The following is a 20,583-nucleotide window of genomic DNA, read 5'->3' on the forward strand; positions in this document are numbered from 1 at the left end:
CTCCACTGAGTGAGGGAGACCCATGCCAGGAGCTACGCCCCTGACTTCAAGGAGGTGGCTGAAATTTGGCACTTAGCTCTGCATAGAGCTGCCAAGTGGGGGTTCCTTTTACAGTAACAGTCCTTTGGCTGTTTTTCTGATCATACAAAGAATACGTGCTTTTTGCAGAAAATTTGGAAAACACACGAGGGTTTTCTGTGTGTTGTAATATGGGCTCCCTTTTCCTGTCCACTGTCCTAACTCTGTCCTCAAACTTTACAGTGCCTACGTTATCCCATCAAACCCTCAAATACTACAAGGCCCGGGCTTTCATCTGTTTCTCAGATTAGGAGACCAAAGCTTGCCTAGAGTTATATTTCTGAATCTGAGTATTACAATCAATTGGTAGTGCAATTCTCTTTCTGTAAACGGTCCTTATAGAATTGGTGTACAGAGGCACAAGAAAGTTCACAGAGAACTGCTTGTGATATTGAGAATCGGAGCCAATCAAAAACAGCTGACCAACTGAGAGACAGTTAAAGCATTATGAAGTATCTATAGTAATGAATGCTACACGGTCACTTAAAAATTGAAATATATCTGCAGTTATAGAATAATTTACATAGTATAAGCCAATCTTTATTTTAAAAACATTATATATGTGTATATATTCATATACATAAATGCATAAGTCCATAAAAAGGAATTATTGGGGAGGAATGAGGGGAAATCTCTCTCTGTTTGCAGTGGTAGACTTTTGTTTTTCCTTTAACAAAGAGCGTACATATTTAAATTTTAAAAAAGAGGCCCCATGTTCTTGACCCTTAAACTATTAATACATTGCCTCGAAACCTCCCTCCACAGACTGCAAAATTCTCCCAGAAGCCTCTTTGATGCCTGAGCTGAGCTGCAGAGAACCACAACGTTCTGCAAAGTTAGAGACACACTTTCCATCTTCAGCTCGCTGGGTAGGCCCCTGTGCTCCTACGCAGGCTGCCTGTGACCTTGAAGATGAATTCCCGGTCATCCCCTCCTGCCTTCTGGGGTCTGGTCAGCCTACCTGGATCTCATGTTCTTCAGAAAATCTTTGGCCTTTTCCAGGTGAACTGCCAGTGTTTCTTTGTAGCTCTGCTGCCTCAGTTGGTCCAAGAGCTTATCAAAGTGGGCCTCCAGAGCCTGGCAGCCACCCCCAAAACAAGAAGAAGCAGACATGAGCCCCAGAACTCAAGGAGTGAGTAACCTCCAGGGACCTGCCACTGGCACTGAGGCCCGGGCACCTGGGCAGGCCTGGGATGCCCTTTCTACAAGCGGGGCACCAAATCAGCCATCGCTCTCGCTCTCTCTGGACTCTTTTCTGTGCCTGGGATGTTCTTCCCTGCCTATTGTACACTCCAGGACCCAGATCAGATGGGACGCCTTGGGGACATGTCCCTCACGCCCACCACACAGGTCAGGCCGGTGCTATACCTTCCATGGTACCCACTCCTCACTCTCCTCTCACCAGTCATGCTCTAAGTCAGACTCTGAGCTGATCCCCCTCAGCCCTAGACTGTGAGGGCAGGCCAGGTGGGACAGCGGATCTGCCAGGTCAGGGGGACTGCCAGACACAGACGCTCGATTCCCCGGTTACAGTGATTTGAAATGATTCCAGATGCTTACACGGTTTGCTACGGGAATGACGTATGTTTTGCTGTAGTAAGAACCTGGACCATATTCCTCCTGCCCTTCGAGAATGTGACATCCTATCAGACTCCATATGTGAATAACTGACCTCAGCTACTGGACTTCAAAGTACACATAGACTGGAGAGTTTGACAGACCCTTGGAGAGCTTAGGCCATGGCAGTTTTCACTCTATCAGCAGCTTCGCTAAATGACAGAGAGTTCACCCTGCAACAGGCCTTGGGCTATGAGGGCTCCCCGCCAGCCCTGGCACTACCCCTGGCTTCCAGGGGTGTAGTGTCATCACGGATCTCTGCTATGCTGGCTTTCAAGCCAGCTTCTCCTGAGAAACCACTCATGGGCAGGTACGCCTCAAGCTTTAATCAGACTGCACTTGCCACGAGGCCTGCTTCCACCCTGATTGAGCAAGAGACTTTAATAATCTCGGAACTCACTCACCACGTGGTGAATGTATTCTTGTGAGGTGTGTTCATGTTATTCTCCCCCTCTTTAAACACTGTGAACCTAGGAAAAAATTCTCTTTGTATGGCAATAAACCGTGTGATTCGTGATATCATACTTTGATCATCTCCTTATTTTAGCCGTCTGTCTGTCCCTCTCTCTCTCACGTACTCTCTTATAGACACGTTTGATTCCAGGGACCCCTCCCACAGCTGGCCCCTGGCTCAAGGAGATTTCTGCTACTCCCATCTGGTCCGTGATCAAGGTGAGCCTCAGTTTCCCTATCTGTACACGTTTCATAGCTTCAGGTTTTACACTGGGGTCTCGGATGTGGCTGCGTTCATTTTTGTCTGTGGCGGGGCTGCACCTGGTTCTCCAGGCCATGCTTCTGCTGCTGCTCCTCCATCCTCTTCTCCAGATCCAGCTCCTGCACCGACAGCTTGCCCTGGTGCACCTCCCACAGCTGCGCTGCCTCCTGGAAGTAGCTGAAGAGATTCGAGCTTTGCCACTCCATCTGCTGAGCCAGGGCCTCGAAGGATTTCTGCAGCGGCAGAACCCAGAGAAGGACCCTTGAGGGCCCAGCCGTGGGGCACCACGTCTCCAACGACTGAACGGCACTGCTCTCACTGCCCAGGCACCCTCCCTAAGGTCAACTTCTGGGCCACACCTGGGCTCCTGGCCGTCCCTCCCTGGGCTGGTATCTCTGGTCTGCCCAAGGCCATGCCCTTGGTCTGGCTGAGCCTAAAGTCTCACCTCCAGACCTGTCCTATGCCCTACAAAAGCCACTGACAGGGAGAAGATGGAGTGTGGGCCTAGAAGAAAGAACGCCCGTCTCTGGAAACCAGCCTGGGCACTGAGGTGGGGCCACACCAGTACTGGCCTGGGCCCTCGCACCTTCCCTCAGCTCCCTGACTCAAGCATCTGGGTTGAACACCTCACTTGCTGCTAAGTCCTCACACACACCACCTTTTAAAAAATATGCATATCTTATGCCCTCATCTGGGGCGGGGGATGGCAGATTGCGGCCTGCAGGCTAAATTTGGCCCTCCTCCTGCTTTTGTTTGGCCCTGTGAGCTAAGCATGGATATTCCAGTTTTAAATGGTTGGAAAAAAAGTCAAAAGAAGATATTGAATGAAATGAAAATTACATGAAATTCAAATTTCAGAGTCCATCGATAAAGTTATCTGGACATAGCTACATCATTCATTTCTGCATTGCCTAGGGCTGCTTTTGTGCCACACTGGCAGAGTTGACAAGTTGTGACACAGACTTGACAGCCCACAGAGCCTAAAATAGTCATCATTACAGAAATAGGCCCTTCACAGAAACTCGTGCCAACCGTGCTAAGGCAATAAGCGTCTTGGGCTGGGGGGTGACTGTGCGGCAGCCCTTGAGCGCCCGGGGTCAGCAAGGGCTTCCCTGGAGTTCTGTACAGCACCCATGTCCCGGCAGCTGGGACGGGGCAGGGGATGAGCCTGGAGTGGCCGGCGCAGGGGGCACTGCTCTGGGAAGGGCTGGTGAGGGTGAGAGCAAGTGGACACACTAGGGACACAAAAGTTGGAGGCCCCCAGACTCTGATCTCCTGGTGATCTGGCCGCCCAGGCACCCCCCTCCAGCCCTGCCTCACCAGCTGCCAGGGTCCCCACCACGCACCTCCAAGAGCTCCAGGTCCTCCTCCACCTTGCTCTGGAGCACTCCCACCATCTGGAAGAAGGACTGGCTCACCAGGGTCTCTGCCTCTGTCTCGGTGAAGGCCTTCCAGTCCAGCAGCTGATTCTGGGGGTGGGGGAGGGAAATGGGGACACAGCAGAGCCTGGCTTAGGGCTGCGGACCCCACAGGCACAAACTGCATGCTGTGGGGCCGGCGGTGCTCAAGTCAGACCTGAGCTCCCACGCAAAGCCCCCTGCCTCCCCTGAATTCTGCTCCCCCCAGGTCTGGAGGGGCTGGCCAGAGATGCAGGGGCTCCCCGGGGGCAGCAGGTGAGGCCCTCACAGCTCAGCACTCTTCAAAAACAGTTAGGCTTTCGGGGTTTTTTTAACTGACACAGTCTTACCAAGGAAGCAGGGAGGGGACATTCCGACAAAGTATTTCCTCTACCCCAGAAAACCAGTCCCTGTTGTGAAGAGGTGTGGGAGTGAACCCCCTGTCTCACCCTGTTCCGAGGCGGGCAGGGTGGAGAGAGAAGTGGGGCCCGGCAGGGCAGTCCCACCTATGAGAGGGGGCATAGCCATAACCCAGGGTGTGATCCCCACTTCTAAACAATGCACAGGGCTGTGCGTGACGCAGAGTCACAGGTGAAGTCTGAGGTGATCTGAGAGCGCACACTTCATCTCACGTGGGCTTCCTAGAGGAGGGGATGTGGGCTAAAACCTGAGGATTGCAGGGACAGCTGGGGAGGGGTCTGGCCAGAAGGAACAGCTGCAGAATGCCCAGAGGCCAGCGAGTGCCCGGGGCCGTGAGGAAGGAAGGAAAGCCTGATCCAGGCTGGGGGGTGGGGAGGAGGGTGGGACAAGGCTGCAGGCAGGGCAGCGGGGACAGCCGGGAGGGCACAGCAGGCCCCGCCCCTGCGTTCCTCCGCTCAGGCCCACAGGGGCACCGACCTTGCAGTCCTGCATGTGGGCCAGGCACTCCTGCCAGGTCTTCTCATAGTGGAGGCGGATGCGCATCATGCAGTCCGTGTGGTAGGTGTCTTTGTGGGCAGAAAACAGAATGCGTCAGCCGCTCTTCCAGAAGGAGGAGGGGACTTAGAAAGAGGAGTGTCCTCTTTGCAAAGGAAAGCAGCTTCTCCCCAGCAAAGTGCCCCCACAGCCAGGTTTATCTAGGTGAAGATTGGTGGTCCTGATTCCCATCTCTCCTGATGAAGTTCCTGGCACCCCAAGATAAGGACCTCAAAGGAGAAGCACAAATTTCCTGACCCTGATTCTTGCTTCAGTTTCAGGACTGGCGAAATTCCCTTTGGGAAGCTACACCGAGTCCCACACCAGTCGCGAGGCTGCACACTAACGAGCGCTTGCAGATCCCGTCTGTGGTGCTTCCCGAAGACGCGATGCGCAGAACGCCCAGAGCTTATTTATCTATTCTTCTCTCCGCTTCTCCTCCCTATGGTTTCCCAGCTTATAACAAACTCAGTGTGACTCCGGTATCTAAGAGAAACAACTCCGGTTCGGTGCTCCTGGAAGTTTCCAGAAACTGAAGGACCACCAAGACATTTTGTGGTGGTTCTTTGGCAAGGACTGGTGGGAAGGGCAGGGTAGATGGCAGCTGGGCATAGATTTAGGACAGCAAGGAGGGCTGATTTGCACTGGAGCTGGCGAGGACAAGCTCTGAAGCTGCTTTTTCCAGTCCCCAAGGCCACTTCCTGGGCCAGGGCATCCCCACCCTTCAGGGAGGTCACCGTGATGGGCTCTTCCAGGTCCCCTGCTTCCACTCCTGCACCCCTCTGAGCCATACGCCCCCTCTGACCTCATTACCGGAGCTCAGAACCTTCTGCTGGGTTCCTATTGTCTCAGGATAATGCCCGGACTCCCCACACAGCCCTCGTGGCCGGCAGAACCTGGCTCCTTTGCACCTTTCAGCCTCTCCTGCCACCTTCTCCTTTCCCTGAAGGCCACAGCCCTGTCTTGTTTCTGGGCCACCCCATCTGCTGTATTCTGCTAGGAAGTGCTTCCCCCCTCTTGGCCTGGCCAACTCTCACTTGCCTTGCGGATCTCAACTAGATTATTGCTTATTTGGCAAGATCTTCCATGACCCCTAACCAGTTGTGTCTGACTACGGACTCACATAGCTAGCGACCTGTCCACTCCCTGCTGTAATGTCCCGCTCTGTCTGGCTTCTGCTCTGGACTGGAAGTGCCCCAGGGCAGAGCTACCTGCTAGTTGCCAGGGCCCAGCACAAAGCCTGCCCCTAGGAAGCACTAAATGAATGGCAGCTATTATTTAGTGTCTTGGGACTTGTCCAGAAACACCCTTGAGAGCCCTAGGAGCAACAGCAGGTACTACTAACCAAAGTACCCAGGACAAGTCCAGCTGTGACATTTCATTGGCTGTGTGACCTTGGGCAGGATACTTCACCTCTCTGTGCTTCTGAGTCCTCTATTACAAGAGGACAATAATACTACTGGTCTTACTAGGTTGCTGTGAGCCTCAAAGGAGATGAAAAATTGTTATATATCTCCTAGAGCAAGGCTTGGTAAGCTTTTCTATGAGGGGCTAGAAAGTAAATATTAATAGTTTTAGCTTAGGGCCATACAATCTCTGTTGTAACTACAGACGCCACTCGACTTACAATGGGGCTACATCATGATAAACTCATCATTGTAGGTTGAAAATATCATAAGTCAAAAAAGCATTTAATACACCTAACCTACCAAACGTCACAGCTTAGCCTAGCCTGCCTTAAACGTGCTCACAACACCTACATTAGCCTGCCAGTGGGGAGCTCATCTGGCACCACAGCGCACTGCAGAGTATCGGTTGTGCACCCCCGTGCTGGTGGGGCTGACCGGGAGCTGTGGTGGCTGACACTGCCCTGCGCTGGCAGAGTAACATACCACACATCTCTAGCCCAGGAAAGGATCAAAATTCAAAATCGGAAGTGCAGTTTCTACTGAATGTGTATCACTTTCACAGCACTATAAAGTTGAAAAATAGTAAGTCAAGGACCATCTGTACTCACTCCTGCCATTTAAAGCAAAGCAATCAGAGACAATACGTAAACAAATATGTGGCAGTGTTCCAATAAAACTTGCTTACAAAACAGACAGCCAGTTCAAGGGCTGTAGTCTGATGACCTTTGTCATAGAGCATTTTCGCACATTACCATGGGAGTGGCACTCCCTGTGTGAGCCAGGCACGGAACTACTGCTGGGAATCAGTCCCACAAGCAGGGACCATTATTGCTCTTCTTGACATCCCTGTTCTGTGGAGGAGAACACTGAGGCCATAAGAGGCCCCGACTTCCCCAAGGTCACGCAGCCAGGGTGGAGCAGAGCTGGGTGTCAAACCCATGTCTTTTACTGCAAGACCATGTGCTTCACCTCATTCTCTCAGGACATGGCCCCTGAGCCACCCTCAGAGGTGGTCATTGGAGCCATCTCTCTGTCTCCATCCTTGGTCAGGGGTCAAGGGTCAGAGGTCAGAGCGTGTGGCTGACCTGGCTGCAGGCTGTATAGTGAATAGGGGCTGGGAATTGACGAGGGGGCTTATGAGTCCCTCAGAGCTCACTCTTCCCTCCATGGCCCCTTTCCTCTCCTCAAGACGGAGGTACCACCCACTTCCTTTCAGACAGGTGACGACTGCCTGGTCGAGCCACGACAAAGCCACTACATGAACAGAGTTCTAGAGACCCGAGTGGGGTCCCACCAACATCACTCACCAAGCTGCTTGTTCAGGGCCTTGAGAGACAAATACCACTTATTCAGCTGAGTCTTGCTGTAGTTGGGGGGCAGGAGGTCGCTGGGGAAGGAAGATATGGCCGGTAAGCCACACATGAACAAAACACTTACTTACCAAAGTGGACAGCATCTTCAAGGACTATAGCTCCAGAAAATTATTCATTTAAATACTAAAGAAACAAAGGGACCCCTGGGGATCTCCTGGTGCCAAAAACATACCTCTCAAAAAGATCTATTAATATTAATGAGTTTGCTCCGTAGAAAAAACTCCTGATTTTTCCCAGTGGGAAAAAATAAACTGTTCACATCACTTGACCAAGAAAGCGCTTTTCCTTGTCCTTTACCCCTGGATCATAATGGGGCAGGAGGTGTGTGCCTGGGGGAAGCCCTCTGGCTCAGCCATGTGGGGCCCCAGTAGTCGTTTACATCCCAGGAGAACCAAGGCTCTGGATGGAGGAGGTGAGGAGGCCCTGTGTACCCGGTCGCCAGGTGCAGGAGAACAGGAGGCGCATTTTCCCAGGACACAGTCTCTCCACTTTGTAGTACCACACAGGCTCCTTCCCCGGCAGATGGGCTTCCTAGGCAGTGGGCTGCCAGGGTCTAGAGCATTCAGTGGGCACTCCGTCGAATAGCTTTACTAGAGGATCTGAGTGGGATGGACCCCTCCAAACCCGGCCCTGTGTGCTCTGGCCCCCACCTCATCATCCTCCCTCACCCCTGTCCATTGCTTCTTTCAAGTTTAGGGTAACATTGGCAAAGTCGCACTAAACTTCTTTCTGCAGCAAACAGGTCCTGCTCTTTCCTGCCATTGGGGCTGGAATGCCCCAGAATGTGGGTCCAGGTGGCCAGTCCAGGACCAGAGGGCCGGGAGATGGCCTGGTTTGGAGGATGCCTCAGGGGAAGGGCTGAGGGCCACACCTGCCCAGCCACTGGACCCCTCCCGCGCATACCAGATGGTGCAGAGATGGTCCAGCCGCTTCTGCTGCAGGACGTTCTGGGTCTTCAGCATGACCTCTAGTTCCTTCTTCACGGCCGGAGGAGCCCGGATATTCTCATTGGCCATGAACTCACTGGGCAGCCGGACACGTTGGCACCATAGAGAGGAGAGGACGGGCAGGGCAGGGGTGACAGAGGGGAGGAGGCCCAGGGTAAGAACATTCAGAACCCCAGCACCCCTTCCCTACACCCCCCAGCCCCTTCTCCCCAACCTCTGCCTCCAATACCCTGAAGAAAGAAGGGGAGAAAGGCAGGAGGGAAGAACGGAGGGGCCGCCAGGGAAGCTCTGGCACTAACAGCACGGGACCAGCAGGCTCAGATCCGGTGGGGGTCCTGATTGCCACCTGCCTGCAAGTCTGAGCCTCCCCTAGTCTGAGCCTCAGTTTCCTCTTCTGTAAAATGGAGCTAATGATGGTACCTTCCTCACCTGGTACTTGTGAGGACTCAGTAAGATGGTGCAAGCAAAGCCCTAAGCACTGTGCCTGGCTCACAAGAAATGCCCGGGAAATGTCAGCTATCGCCATCGCTCTGGGCATTTTTTGACATAATGACTTCCCAGTCCCAGGCCCAGACAGGCACTTCCCCTACAGTATCTCGTTGAATCACTGAGCCTTGTCACACACAGGTCCATTATGGAGTCCGATGTGCACAGGAAGAGACAGGCTCTGCATGTTCAAGGGCTTGATTGAGGTCACACAGAAGGGCAAGGTGGAGCCAGGCCTCAGTACACTTTCCCTTCACCCCCAGCAGAAGTGCCACTTGGTGGAAGAACCGTGGAGATGGGCCCTGTCCTCGCCGTCCCACCTGTGGGAAAACATTCTCCCGAAGGGTGGAAAGTGTCTGCCTGCAAGACGTCTGTCCGTCCTCCCGGGCCCGTATCCACGGGGTTATGAGTAATAATACAGCACGTTGTACAGATAATCAGACGAAATGTGTTCTAGCCACTTGTACTGAGCTCAGAGATGCTTACGAAATAAGGTTCATGAAGAAACTAAGATATACAACTGCATATACTGCATGCGTCTGAAAGAGCCCGGGGGAAAATACACCAAAATACCGCGAGGGAGGGAGACTGCCCCCTCCAGCCCTTGCCGGGGCCCGGTGGGCCGGGTGAAGAGCTGGGCCGTGTGGGCAGCCGCAGACCTGAAACTCTCCTGCAGCGACTTCTTCTTGAGAACCTTCCAGGCGTCCACCAGGCCCTGCCAGCGGCGGCGGCTGTCCCGCTCCTCCCGCAGCATGGCCTCCATCAGGTTGACGAACAGCTGGGCCAGGGCCCTCCGGTTGCCCAGCAGGGCATGGTTTATGACCTGTGGTCACAGGCAGGCAGGGCTGTAGACAGGGCGGGGCTCACGGGTCAAAGCAAACCTAGTTAGAGAGGGGCGGCGGGAGGCTGGAGGGGGCAGTGGAGGTGCAGGCTGAGGGCTAAGTGGTGGTGGCAGCGTCTTGAGGAAGCTGCCTGGGCTGAGCAGCTTCCTGCTCAAGGGTCCTCCCTGAAGGCTTAACCGTGGGCCCTGACCACATGAGCTTCAACCCAGCTCCAAGATTATAGGGGATGCTTTGTTACAGAAGGTGAAAGGAGTTAAGCATTCAGTGGGCTCCAAGTGTTTACTCTTTTTTATAAACTTGTTCCAAAAGCAGAGTGCTCATGCCAGCGGGGACCAGTCACATATGGTTGTTAGAAGAACTGAGACCCAATGACCAAATGAGGCCAGAGCTGGCATATTCTTCAGCCATCCTCCCAGGGGTTCTTGCCTGGGCACCTATGGCATGGGAGTGGGGACAATCCTTCATTGTGTGGCTCTGATCTGCACTGTAGCATCCCGACGACCCTTAGATGACAGTGGCTTCCCCCATCCTCCCGGGCATAGAAACTTCTCCATGTGCCACCACACATTTCCCAAAGGCCTCTAGGGAGGCGGCAGTGCCCTGGGGTGGAGCCAGAACCCTGCCATGCTCAGTGGGTAGAAATTGCAGTAATACTTTTCAGTGGACCCGGGGTCTCATGCAGCTGCACTTCCTAGTTGAGGTCACTGGGAAGTACTCCCTCAAACTCCGGATCCGCAGCCATAGCATGAGGATAATGCCATTTACATACAACACAAGGATTTTGTGAAATTAAGTGAGATAAATGCACATAGAGCAAGCAGCAAATGCTAGCTGTTATACTGAGTAAAAGCAGCATGGGAAATGAAACACTGAAACATGCCCAGGACACTGAAACCCTGGCTCTCCCAATGGATGAAACGAGTGCAGTTTAGGCGCCATTCCTGATAACAAGTCCTGGTGGGTTGGTATTCCAGACAGTCCTCAATTGACGATGGCTCCACTTAGGAGTTTTTGACTTTACGACAGGCTTATAGTGGTATTAAAATTACTTTCACCTTATGATATTTCTGACTTATGATGGATTTCTTGGGCGGTGGCCCCATTGTAAGTCAAGGAGCATCTGTATCACTCTCATTTCGTGGACCAAGAAGCTCTCAGTGCTGGGGCTGAGTCATTTCAGGAGCTTCCGTGTCTGGGCAGTGGAGAAGGTCTGTGCTCCCTCCCTGTCTCTGCTTTGTCCAGGACACACGGCAGAGACCTGGGCGGGACCCATCTGGGATTCTGGACAGTGTCCTCTTTTTGGCCTGCCGTGCTGTCGGCAGGCCTGTTACCTGACAAGCTCAGCTCTCTGCACAGGACCAGGACACCCACAAAAGCAAAGTGCACCTCTGAGCAGGCAAAAGAAGAATCCTTTCTCACAGTGGAGGGGTCAGGCTTTACTCTGACTTTGGAGACATCATGGGCAACTTTGAACTTTGTATTTTGCACCCCAAGGAAAGCAGCTAGGGGAGGGTGAGGGGGTAGACGGGGGAAGCAGTGGGGACACAGCAAAGGGGCAGGCATGGCTCAGCAACAGGCACTGACCACCAGTAGGAAGAGAGACCAGAACAACTAGGAAAACCAGACAGAGCAGGCAGAGCAGGTCACTCGTGAGGGTGGGAGCTGTCCTGAGACCGTGATGACCCCAAGACGATGACTCCATAGTGTCACACCTACTGCATTGCACATAGTAGCTGAGACACAGTGAAATCATCAGTGCTGCAGTGCTCCAAATGGTGGCACTGTGGTAGCTGTGCCTGGTTTAAGATGGCAGGGAAACATGACATGCATTTGAGAGAGATTTCTACGGAAAATGCTTACAGTAGCAAAGACTCGGATTCCCGACCTATGAGGCCCCCCTGAGTACTTGGAAATGTCACGGATGAGACGCCCACCATTCTGAGACAGCAGGCTAGGGCACCCTGGGGTCCTGGCTCCTTCCTTCATGGGCTGATCCCCCAACAGGAAAACCACTCACCATGGCTTCTTTATCTATCAGCCTGTACACATCGGGCTGCATGAGGTAGGAAGTCTTCTCTATGATTTGCACATACTTCTTCAATACATTTTTTAGCTAGAAATGGCAAAGTGCCAAAGTTAGCCCCTCATTTTCTGAAGAACTAAAAGGAAACAGGGGATGCCCAATAAACCCTGCAAGCAAACAGCACCAAGGAGCTCACTTTGTCGGCGCGGGAGAACTCCAGGGAGTGCAGCGCCTTGTCCAGCTCCTTGATCTTCTGCTTCTGGAGCTGGAACGTCTTGGCCACCTTATCCCACAGCTCTGACAGGGCCTGTGCAGAGAAGTTCAGGTCAGACTGGGAGCTGGTGGGAGGGAGGGAAGGAGCAGGACCTGGGGGAGGCAGGCCCAGCCACCAAGGGACCCCTACCTGCATAGTGTAGTCCTCGAAGTTGGTGTCGTTTTCCACCTTTTTGAAGAGACTGTCGACATCTTCATTAGACTCAGACAGTTTTTCCAAAAAAAGCTGCCCTGTCTCCAAGAGGAGAGGTTCCATTTCCTGCAACAGGCCGGGAGGGTGATGGCCATGGCATCAAACCCTGGGAAGGAGGGAGCCCTCCCTGTAATGGCAAGTACCAGGCATGGTCCAACCTCAAAAACGATGATCATTACTAGACCTGAGGAGTTCAGGTCTACTAATTAACTCACAGCCAGAGGACAACGGCAGCCACGCCACACGCCCAGCACTCGGCCCTGCGCTGAGCCCTCCCTCTCAACTCACTTGATTCTCAGCACAGCCTGTGATGTAGGTTCTGGTATCAGGCCTAGCCTAGGGCTGGCGCTCAACAAATACTCATTAAAGAGGTGGCCAAATGAAAGAATGCCACATTTACTTCAGATGAGGAAACCGAGGTTCAGGTAGGTTGCTTGACCAAGGCCACAGAGCTCGTGGGTGAAAGTAGAGCCGGCGTCTGGGTGGGACGTACTGAGGAACGTGGCTTGGTCCTTTGGGTACAGAGACAGCTCCAGGAATCCAGGGCGGGGCAACACAAGTCAAAGAAGACTTGGGGAAAAGGGTGGTGAATGGAAATGTGGGGCTCAGGGCAATCTGGAAGGGCAAAGGCTAGTCTCATTTCAGGAACATTCTGGGCATGTCTAGAGATGAGGTCTCAGGGGAGGAATGAGAGCTGGGTGTGCAGAAGTGCATAAGGGCCTGGCAGCACTGAGCTGTCACTGGGGGCACACCGTTGGGCCCCACCAGCAGGACTGGGCAGGGAGGTCAAAGGCTGGGCTTTGGCGTCAGACCTGGAGGGCAGTTCCAACCTGGCCCCTGATGTGCCCAGTCAGGGAGACTCCCTGAGCCTCACTGCAAAATGGGCAACAACAGCATGTGATTTAGAGGGCGTTTGCAAGAGTTACAGGGAGCTGTACTCACAGCAAGCACTCACAGAGAGCCACTCAGACATGGCTATAGTTCCATCTATGTCTAGGTCCCGGTGAGCCACTGCGGACCTCCTAGCTGAGGAGGAGGGAGGGAGGCTGGCTGCCGTGACAAACCTGCCTTTGCCTTCAGAATGGTCCATGAAGGGAGCAGGAGGGAGAGGGAGGAACCTCACCATTCCGATCTGAGCAATCTCCTTCTGAAAGCTCGCCAGGGCGTTGTGGTAGCTCTTCCTTTTGTGCTCCTCTCGCCTTCGAAGGGTGTCCATGCTTATCTTCTCGGGAACTGCAGAACAACAGCAGAGGTGATGAGGCCGCCCTTAGAGCCCCCAGGAGAGGGGAGAGCGCTCAGGACAAGGCTGCGCTGGCAGAGAGCACCTGCACACCAGGGCTTGGGTTCAGAAAGTGGACCCCAAAGCCAGGCCAGCATGGCACGGGCCTCAGGAAAAAGAGAAAAGATGAAGGTGGTCCTTGAGTGCTATACGGAATAAGGCCTCAGTTATACAGTTACATGTGTATGTAATTTATGTTTTCAAAAAACGTTTTATAGAAGCAAATACATATACAAATAATAACTGCCAACACATTCACATAGCACCTTCCATGTAGTAGGTATTGTTCTAACTCAATCACTCCTCATGATGAGGCCAGGGGGCAGTTTCTATTCCTGGCCTCATTTTACAAGTGAGGAGACTCAGGCACGGGGGTTAAAGCACAGTCGGCCAGTGTCTGAGCAGGCTACCTGCCCCAGGGTCTGCTCACACCCGCTCTGCTGTCCCCTGTACCCAGCTGGGAAGCTGGATACCACGGGGGTTAATGGGGGAAGCAGGGGTGCCATTGTGGAGGAGGGTTTACTTTCTCGTTAGCTCCCTCGTTTTTCTACAGTGAGCATGTATCGCTTTTGTATCATCAAGAAAAGGGGCCTCCGTATTGGCATAAGTCAGGCCAGGACAGTACAGGGCGAAGGCAGCAATTGTGGATGGAGAAACACTATAGTGAAACTGCCGGGAAGTCCTGAGCGATGTCCTTTAGCCAACTGTTTGTCATCAGCAAATGCCCACCACACAGGTAGCCCCTGGCTGCCCCCAGCCGCCTGCACAGGGGAGGGCTCAGGGGAGAATGCTGTCTAGGTTCCTAAGCCAGGCAGAGGAACACAGTGGGGGCTTCCTCAGAGGAGCTGCCAGTAGACACCACCCCCCGGGGCTCTCTCTGGCCCAGGGCAGGGCTGCTGGAGGCTGGAGGAGGCTCACCCAGAGTGTCCATGAGGCCACGCACTTCTCGGGCGGCGGCAGCGCTCTCACTCTCTTGGACTTTCTCCCTGTGGGCTATTTTCTTTTCCCTGAGGCACAAGCAGAGGAGCATATAGCTGTGGCCCCCTCATGACACCACCCAGGGCAGCTCTGGCACATGGCGGAGTGTCCAGAGTGGCTGCCCAGGCCCCAATTCCAGAGACCCCCGAAGCAGTGCCCAGGCTCCCAGCAAATGCTGCCTGTGTGTCTCCTGCCAGCAGATGCTGTGGGTCCCTAGACAAGAAGTCGCTGGGTCTCCACCCTCAGGGAGTCTGCTTCGGCTCCGGAGCCACGGTCCACCTGGGAAAACAGACTGGAATGGCACGAGCAGCCCGAGAGCCAGGCCGTGCTGCGCTCCAGCACACAAGCTCATTCACTCCTTCAGCAGCCCATCCTGTGAGGCAGCTGGGTAACCCCACTTTCCAGGAAGGAAGGAGTGGGGGACTCAGAGGAGCCACTGTATGAAGAGAGCTGAGACTCCAAGAACAACTTTGTGACACTAAGGCCCATGGGGTTCAGGTGAGGGAGGACAGAGCTGGGATCCCAGGACAAACTATCTCAGCAGGGTGGACCAGGGGGGTGGCTGTGACACTAGCTTTGGAATAAAGGCTCGTGAATGCACTGTCTATGGGGCAAGCATCACAGAAATCCGCAGTTCTCGGTGACCACTGCCATTCCTTGGGCCCTCATGTGTCCAGCACTTTCCAGCTAACCTCTCATTTAGTCCTCTCTGCACACCTAGCAGGGAGGGGATTGCAGGGCTGGGCTGCAGCTGATGGGGCTCAGGCCAACCCTCTAGAGGTGGTCTTTCGGGCCTTGTCCTTCCAAATGCCCCTGGACCAAGGCAGCCCATAGGAGCCCACAGGACGATGAGAACTGCTGTCAGCTCTGGCTTCTTGGCTGCTTGCCCCGAGGACTTGGGAGCTTTGTTTACACTAGTGGTCATCTACCCCCTGCCCTGAGCTGGTCACCACTCACCCAGGGGCCTTGCTATGGGTGCATGGGCACACAGGTGGACTGGCCTTGGCTAGCTGAATTTCAAGCTTTTGAACCCTATGCTCTGAGGCCTAAGGAAGACTGGGCACCCTGGCCCTGCCACTCATCAGTCCGGCCCAGTCTGGCCTCTCCTAGGCCCTCAGAGCATCTAGAGGGAGCTGGCCCCAGTGGCCAGGGAAGGCCCAAGAGCACTGGCCCACAAAGGGAAGCAGAGAAAGAGGAACAGGAACCCCAGGGGCTGTGCTGTGTGGGGAAGCCCAGGGGCAGGGACTCTCGAGGAAGGAGCTCACCTCAGGAGCAAGGTTGACAGAACGCCCAGCCAGAGGTAGGGGAAGGACAGTGGGATGGACATTTGAGGAAGGGCTCCCTGCAGAGGGAGAGGGAGGCTGGAGGGGATGATGCCAGGAAGCCAAGGCTGTTTCCCAGGCCAGGGAGGAGCCAGGGGCAGCCAGGAGAGCAGGGAGGTCCTGCCTGTGGTAAACAGGGGATGCATGGGGCAGGGACTGCAGTAGGAGGAGCTGGGGGTGGGTGACAGGTCAGGCAGGGGTACATGGGCTGGAGAGTCTGGGCTTGGGTGGGCCAGTGGACTTGCCCATCTGTAGGTAGTTAAGGGTACTGAGGATCAGAAGCCTCTGAGGTGGTTTCCCTGGGAAAATCCAAAGGTCAGGTCAGGGTGGAGACCTGTACCCAGCACCGGGTCTGTCCCTGACCCAAAAAGGGTGAAAGGGACAGCAAGGCAGGTAGAGCAAGCCTGACTTCCTGCCCCAGAGTCCCTGGCCAGGCAAGAAGCTTTATGGCTTATGCAGAGTTTGAAGAGCTCAAGGGAAGCCCGGCTCCTGTCTTATGCTCCCAAGAATCCTGAGAGGAAAATCCTTTTCTTTCTTTTTTCCCTAGTTGAGGGTCTGAGCTCAGCAGACTGAAATGGCCTGCTTAGGAATCTCAGGTTTAACTACTGAACTTGGAAGTTCACAAGGAACTCCTGATCTCCCTGCCCCACCCCACCTGCTCCCATCTCAGGGAATGGCACCCCTGCTGTCCACCAGCATTCTGGCTGGAGACCTAGGGCCCTGGGGAGCCCTCTCCTCCCCTCCATCCATCACTGGGTCCTGTGGGTTCTGCCTCCAGAAGACACCTGAAGTCCACCCCTACTTTCCCTCTCACAGCCACCACCAAGGTTGTCAGGACAACTGCAGTGACCTCCTCCTTGGCCTCCCTGACTCTTCTTGCAGTCCCCCACCTTCTGCACAGAGCTGCCTGAGGGACCTCAAAAATGCAAATCAGCTGCTCATAGCAGTAAAGTCTAAAACACTGACTGTGGCCTTCAAGGCCTCTCCCAGCCCTGCCTCCTGCCCCCTCTCCAGGCCCACTGACCTTCAGCCTCCAGGAATGGGCCAGGATTGTCCTCCTCAGAGCCCTTCCCCCATCCTTCCCCTCCCTTCCCCTCTGGTCCCAGCTGAGGCCCCTCCTCAGAGCTTTCCTGACTCCTGGCCCATAGCCCCTGTTCTCTGTGTCAGAGCCTTCCCACCACTGGGGGGACATGTTTGTTCACTTCCATTTGAGACCTCAAGGTCCATGAGGGTGGGATCTCCACAGCCAGCACCTGGCCCTAAGCACACAAGCAATAATTATTAGAGGAGGGAGTGGGGAGAGAGAAGCAAACCACCCTGCAAATAGGTGCTATTACCTCCTTGTTTTGGAGGAGATTTCTTTCCTACCTGGTGCTCATCCTGTGGAAGGTCTTTTTGAGTTTTTGAAGACTCTAAGTTACCCCCAGTGTGTGGGAGTGAGGCCTGGACGGCAGGACCTACCTGTAGAGAACAGGGTTTTCTGTGACCCAGTCATTGGGGAGGCTGTGCGCCCACTTCTGCTGCCGCGGAGACATCATCTCCCCTTCAGGAATCTCCACCTTGTTCATCAGGGGTGTCCTGCCACTCTTCGGGGGCACACAGTGCTCTGCAGCCTGCTTCCTGCTGACGGCCAGGGAGTGGATCAGCTGCACCTGAATCCAGGGAAGACCACGAATAAGGAGGTGGTCAGAGCTGCTGGGTCCCCAGTACCCTGATTGTGCCTGTCTTAGAAAGACACCTGGGAACCTGCCACTAGTAAGGCGCTTTGCAGGGAGGCCTTCAACCCCAGGGCACACCCCCTGCAGGAGGGGTCTCCTCCTCTATAACAGTCATTCAGCCCCTTCAAGGAAGGCATTTTTTTAAGAAATTTAAATGAAGACCAAGATGCACATCAGCCTTTCAAAAATTATGTTTTTATTTTTATTTATTTATTTATTTGAGATGGGGTCTTGCTATATGGCCCAGGCTGGTCTTGAACTCCTGAGCCAAGGAATCCTCCCACCTCAGTCTCCTGAGTATCTGGGACCACAGGCATGTGCTACTGCACCCAGCTTCAGCCTTTTTTATAGTCAAAAAGATTTGGCAAAAAGGAATGGTCCAATAGTAAGGGATTGGTTGAGTCAACATGGTATGTTCCTTAGATGGAATGTTAGACATTTATTAAAGATGACACTTACAAAGAATTAAATTTTTTATCACATGAAGAAATGCTTATGAGATGATATATAGTTAAATGTATCAATTTAAAACACAAATTAAAAATTATAACTAAAATTATACAGTATGATCTCAAACTGTAAAATGTATAGAAAAATGACCTGGAGGAAGTGTGCCAAGCGTTAAGAATGGACTATTGCTTAAGGGAGCAGGATTGTGTGAGTAATTTAATTGTTTCTTTGGTTCTTTTATACTTTTATAACTTCCAAAGGTTCTACACAGGGCATTATTTAGGGCTCAAATTAGGAATGAAAATCTCTTTTAAATAAACAGCACAGAACTTCAAAGGGTTCTGGTCTGTGTGCTTAAGATCTCATTTTGTCTGCACAGTGCTTTACAGAGGACAAAGCAATTTCAACGATTAAAGAGGGCTTTACTTTGATGCAGTTATGGGAGTCACATCAACAAGCAGGTGTGAAGTATATGGATGCCCACGGGCATGGGATAGGGTCTGTGAGACACTGTTAAGGAGAAAAAGTAGGTTTCAGAACATTAGTACAGAATGGAAACAATTTTTTAAACAGAAAAATTAGAAACGCTTTTATGCATGGGAAAAGGACACAGGCGCCTAATGGTTCATCCAGGCTATTTCTGAGTAATTTAAATTTAAACTTTCAATTTACGTTTTCTAATTTTCAAGAGTAGACATTCTAATTTTGTATTCGTATATTTTAAGAACCAGTAAGAATTATTTTTAAAATCAAAGTAATTTCAAAGTCCGTATTTCATGAGATTCCCAGGCCGGGAAGCCCTGGAGGGAGGAAAGCTTGGCGGCGGAGGGGCGGGGTGGGGGCAGAGAGAAGCGGCCCTACCTCAGCCTCGAAGATCTGCTGGTAGACTTTCCCATTGTGGACCCGGGTCACCTTCCCCACCGACGACATCCTGGCCGCCGGCTGGAGCCCCTGCTGGGAAGCCGTCGTTCGGGAAAGCGTCTGCGGGTTGGTCCCAATTCCGACCCGGATCCCAAACCAATCCCACGGGCTGGGAACCCGACGCCCGCCCCGGGCTCAGGTCCTGGCGGAACAACAACGGGCCCGGAGGCGGCACCGCCGACCCAGGCAGGACCCCAGAGGCGGCACCCTCGGCTGGGGAGAGGGGCAGTAGGGGGGTGACGGTGGGGAGGTCCCCATGCAGGCTGAGGGTTTTAATTTTAAACAAAACGCAGAAGGGAGGGAGCGCGGAGCAACGATGGAACTAACCTCCGAGGAGCCCCAAACTCGCCGAGGAGCCTGGCTTTCCCCGCTGCGGCGGGAACAAATCCGAGAGGGACTTTGGGGACGCGAATAGTACAGGATTATTGTTTGTGCTTCACTCTGCCAAGCTCTTCTGGGAAAAATCAAGGCGCCCACGGTGTCAGCTGGGATTGGAACCCAGCTGAACTCGGGTTTAGGAGCCCACCCCCACCCTCCAGGAGACGCAGGGAGGGTGCAGTGGCCGGAGGGAGTAGCTTGATTCTGGCCACGCTCCTTCTGTCCCCCTCCCGGGCCCCCCAAGCAGCCTTGGCAGCCCCTGGACGTCCCCCTGAGCCCAGCGGATTGGAGGGAGGCCCTGCGCCCGGCCTGGCCGCGCCCCACCTGCAGAAAGCACCTCTCAAGTCAGCCAGGATCGTTCAGTCCCAACTGCAGCGGGACTCGCGTGATCTCCAAGGCAACGTGAAGGGGCGGGGCCGCGTTCGCCACGCCCACGCCTGCCTTCCCTGGGGAGGGAAGTTGCCCTTAGCAATGGGAGCGGCCCACGTGGAGTAGTGAAACTCTTAATCAGCTGCTTCCTTAAATGCCAGTTTCTTCTCTGTACAAGGGAATACCTCAGGGCTGGCAGGAGCATCCAGAGCAGCACATCAAATGTTCTGAAAGAATAATTCTCTTCCCCAAGAATAAATATTATAACATCTGAATTGGTTTTGTTCCTTTAAGAATTTTATCTAAATGGAATCATACAGAATGGACTCTTATGTTGGGCTTATTTCATTAGGTTTGTAAGTTTCATCCATATTTTTGAATGTGGCTGTTTATTTTATTTTTTATTTATTTATTTTTTTTGAGACAGAGTCTCACTCTGTTGCCCAGGCTAGAGTGAGTGCCGTGGCATCAGCCTAGCTCACAGCAACCTCAAACTCCTGGGCTCAAGTGATCCTTCTGCCTCAGCCTCCCAAGTAGCTGGGACTACAGGCATGCGCCACCATGCCCGGCTAATTTTTTATATATATATATTTTTAGCTGTCCATATATTTCTTTCTATTTTTAGTAGAGACGGGGTCTCGCTCTTGCTCAGGCTGGTCTCAAACTCCTGAGCTCCAACAATCCGCCCGCCTCGGCCTCCCAGAGTGCTAGGATTACAGGCGTGAGCCACCGTGCCCGGCTGACTGTTTAGTTTTGTACAGTATTCCATTATGTTTTTTAAAAAAACCCATTTTATTTATGCTTCCTATTACTGATGCACATTTGGATTTTTCAATTTGGAGATGACCATAATGCTATTCT

The 20,583-nt window shown here is 53.2% G+C and overlaps 1 protein-coding gene across 1 annotated transcript in view; it reads right to left on the reverse strand.

Annotated features, from left to right (window-relative positions):
* The window catches only part of CCDC180 (coiled-coil domain containing 180), a 52,880-nt gene extending 33,452 nt beyond the window's left edge, over positions 1-19,428 (reverse strand). Inside the window, exons 1-15 of the mRNA XM_045562512.1 lie at positions 19,303-19,428; positions 18,916-19,008; positions 17,348-17,538; positions 14,505-14,593; positions 13,431-13,540; positions 12,245-12,373; positions 12,038-12,148; positions 11,836-11,931; positions 9,636-9,799; positions 8,447-8,566; positions 7,478-7,557; positions 4,705-4,793; positions 3,757-3,879; positions 2,470-2,643; positions 1,040-1,155 (exon numbers count right to left, since the gene is read on the reverse strand). Coding sequence (XP_045418468.1) covers positions 1,040-1,155; positions 2,470-2,643; positions 3,757-3,879; positions 4,705-4,793; positions 7,478-7,557; positions 8,447-8,566; positions 9,636-9,799; positions 11,836-11,931; positions 12,038-12,148; positions 12,245-12,373; positions 13,431-13,540; positions 14,505-14,593; positions 17,348-17,538; positions 18,916-18,984 — 1,661 coding nt within the window. The 5' untranslated portion in view covers positions 18,985-19,008; positions 19,303-19,428. The remainder of the gene's footprint in view (positions 1-1,039; positions 1,156-2,469; positions 2,644-3,756; positions 3,880-4,704; positions 4,794-7,477; positions 7,558-8,446; positions 8,567-9,635; positions 9,800-11,835; positions 11,932-12,037; positions 12,149-12,244; positions 12,374-13,430; positions 13,541-14,504; positions 14,594-17,347; positions 17,539-18,915; positions 19,009-19,302) is intronic.
* Between the last annotated feature and the right edge of the window lie 1,155 nt (positions 19,429-20,583).

The sequence above is a fragment of the Lemur catta genome, chromosome 10, assembly GCF_020740605.2.
Source record: "Lemur catta isolate mLemCat1 chromosome 10, mLemCat1.pri, whole genome shotgun sequence".
NCBI classification, from domain to species: Eukaryota; Metazoa; Chordata; class Mammalia; order Primates; family Lemuridae; genus Lemur; species Lemur catta.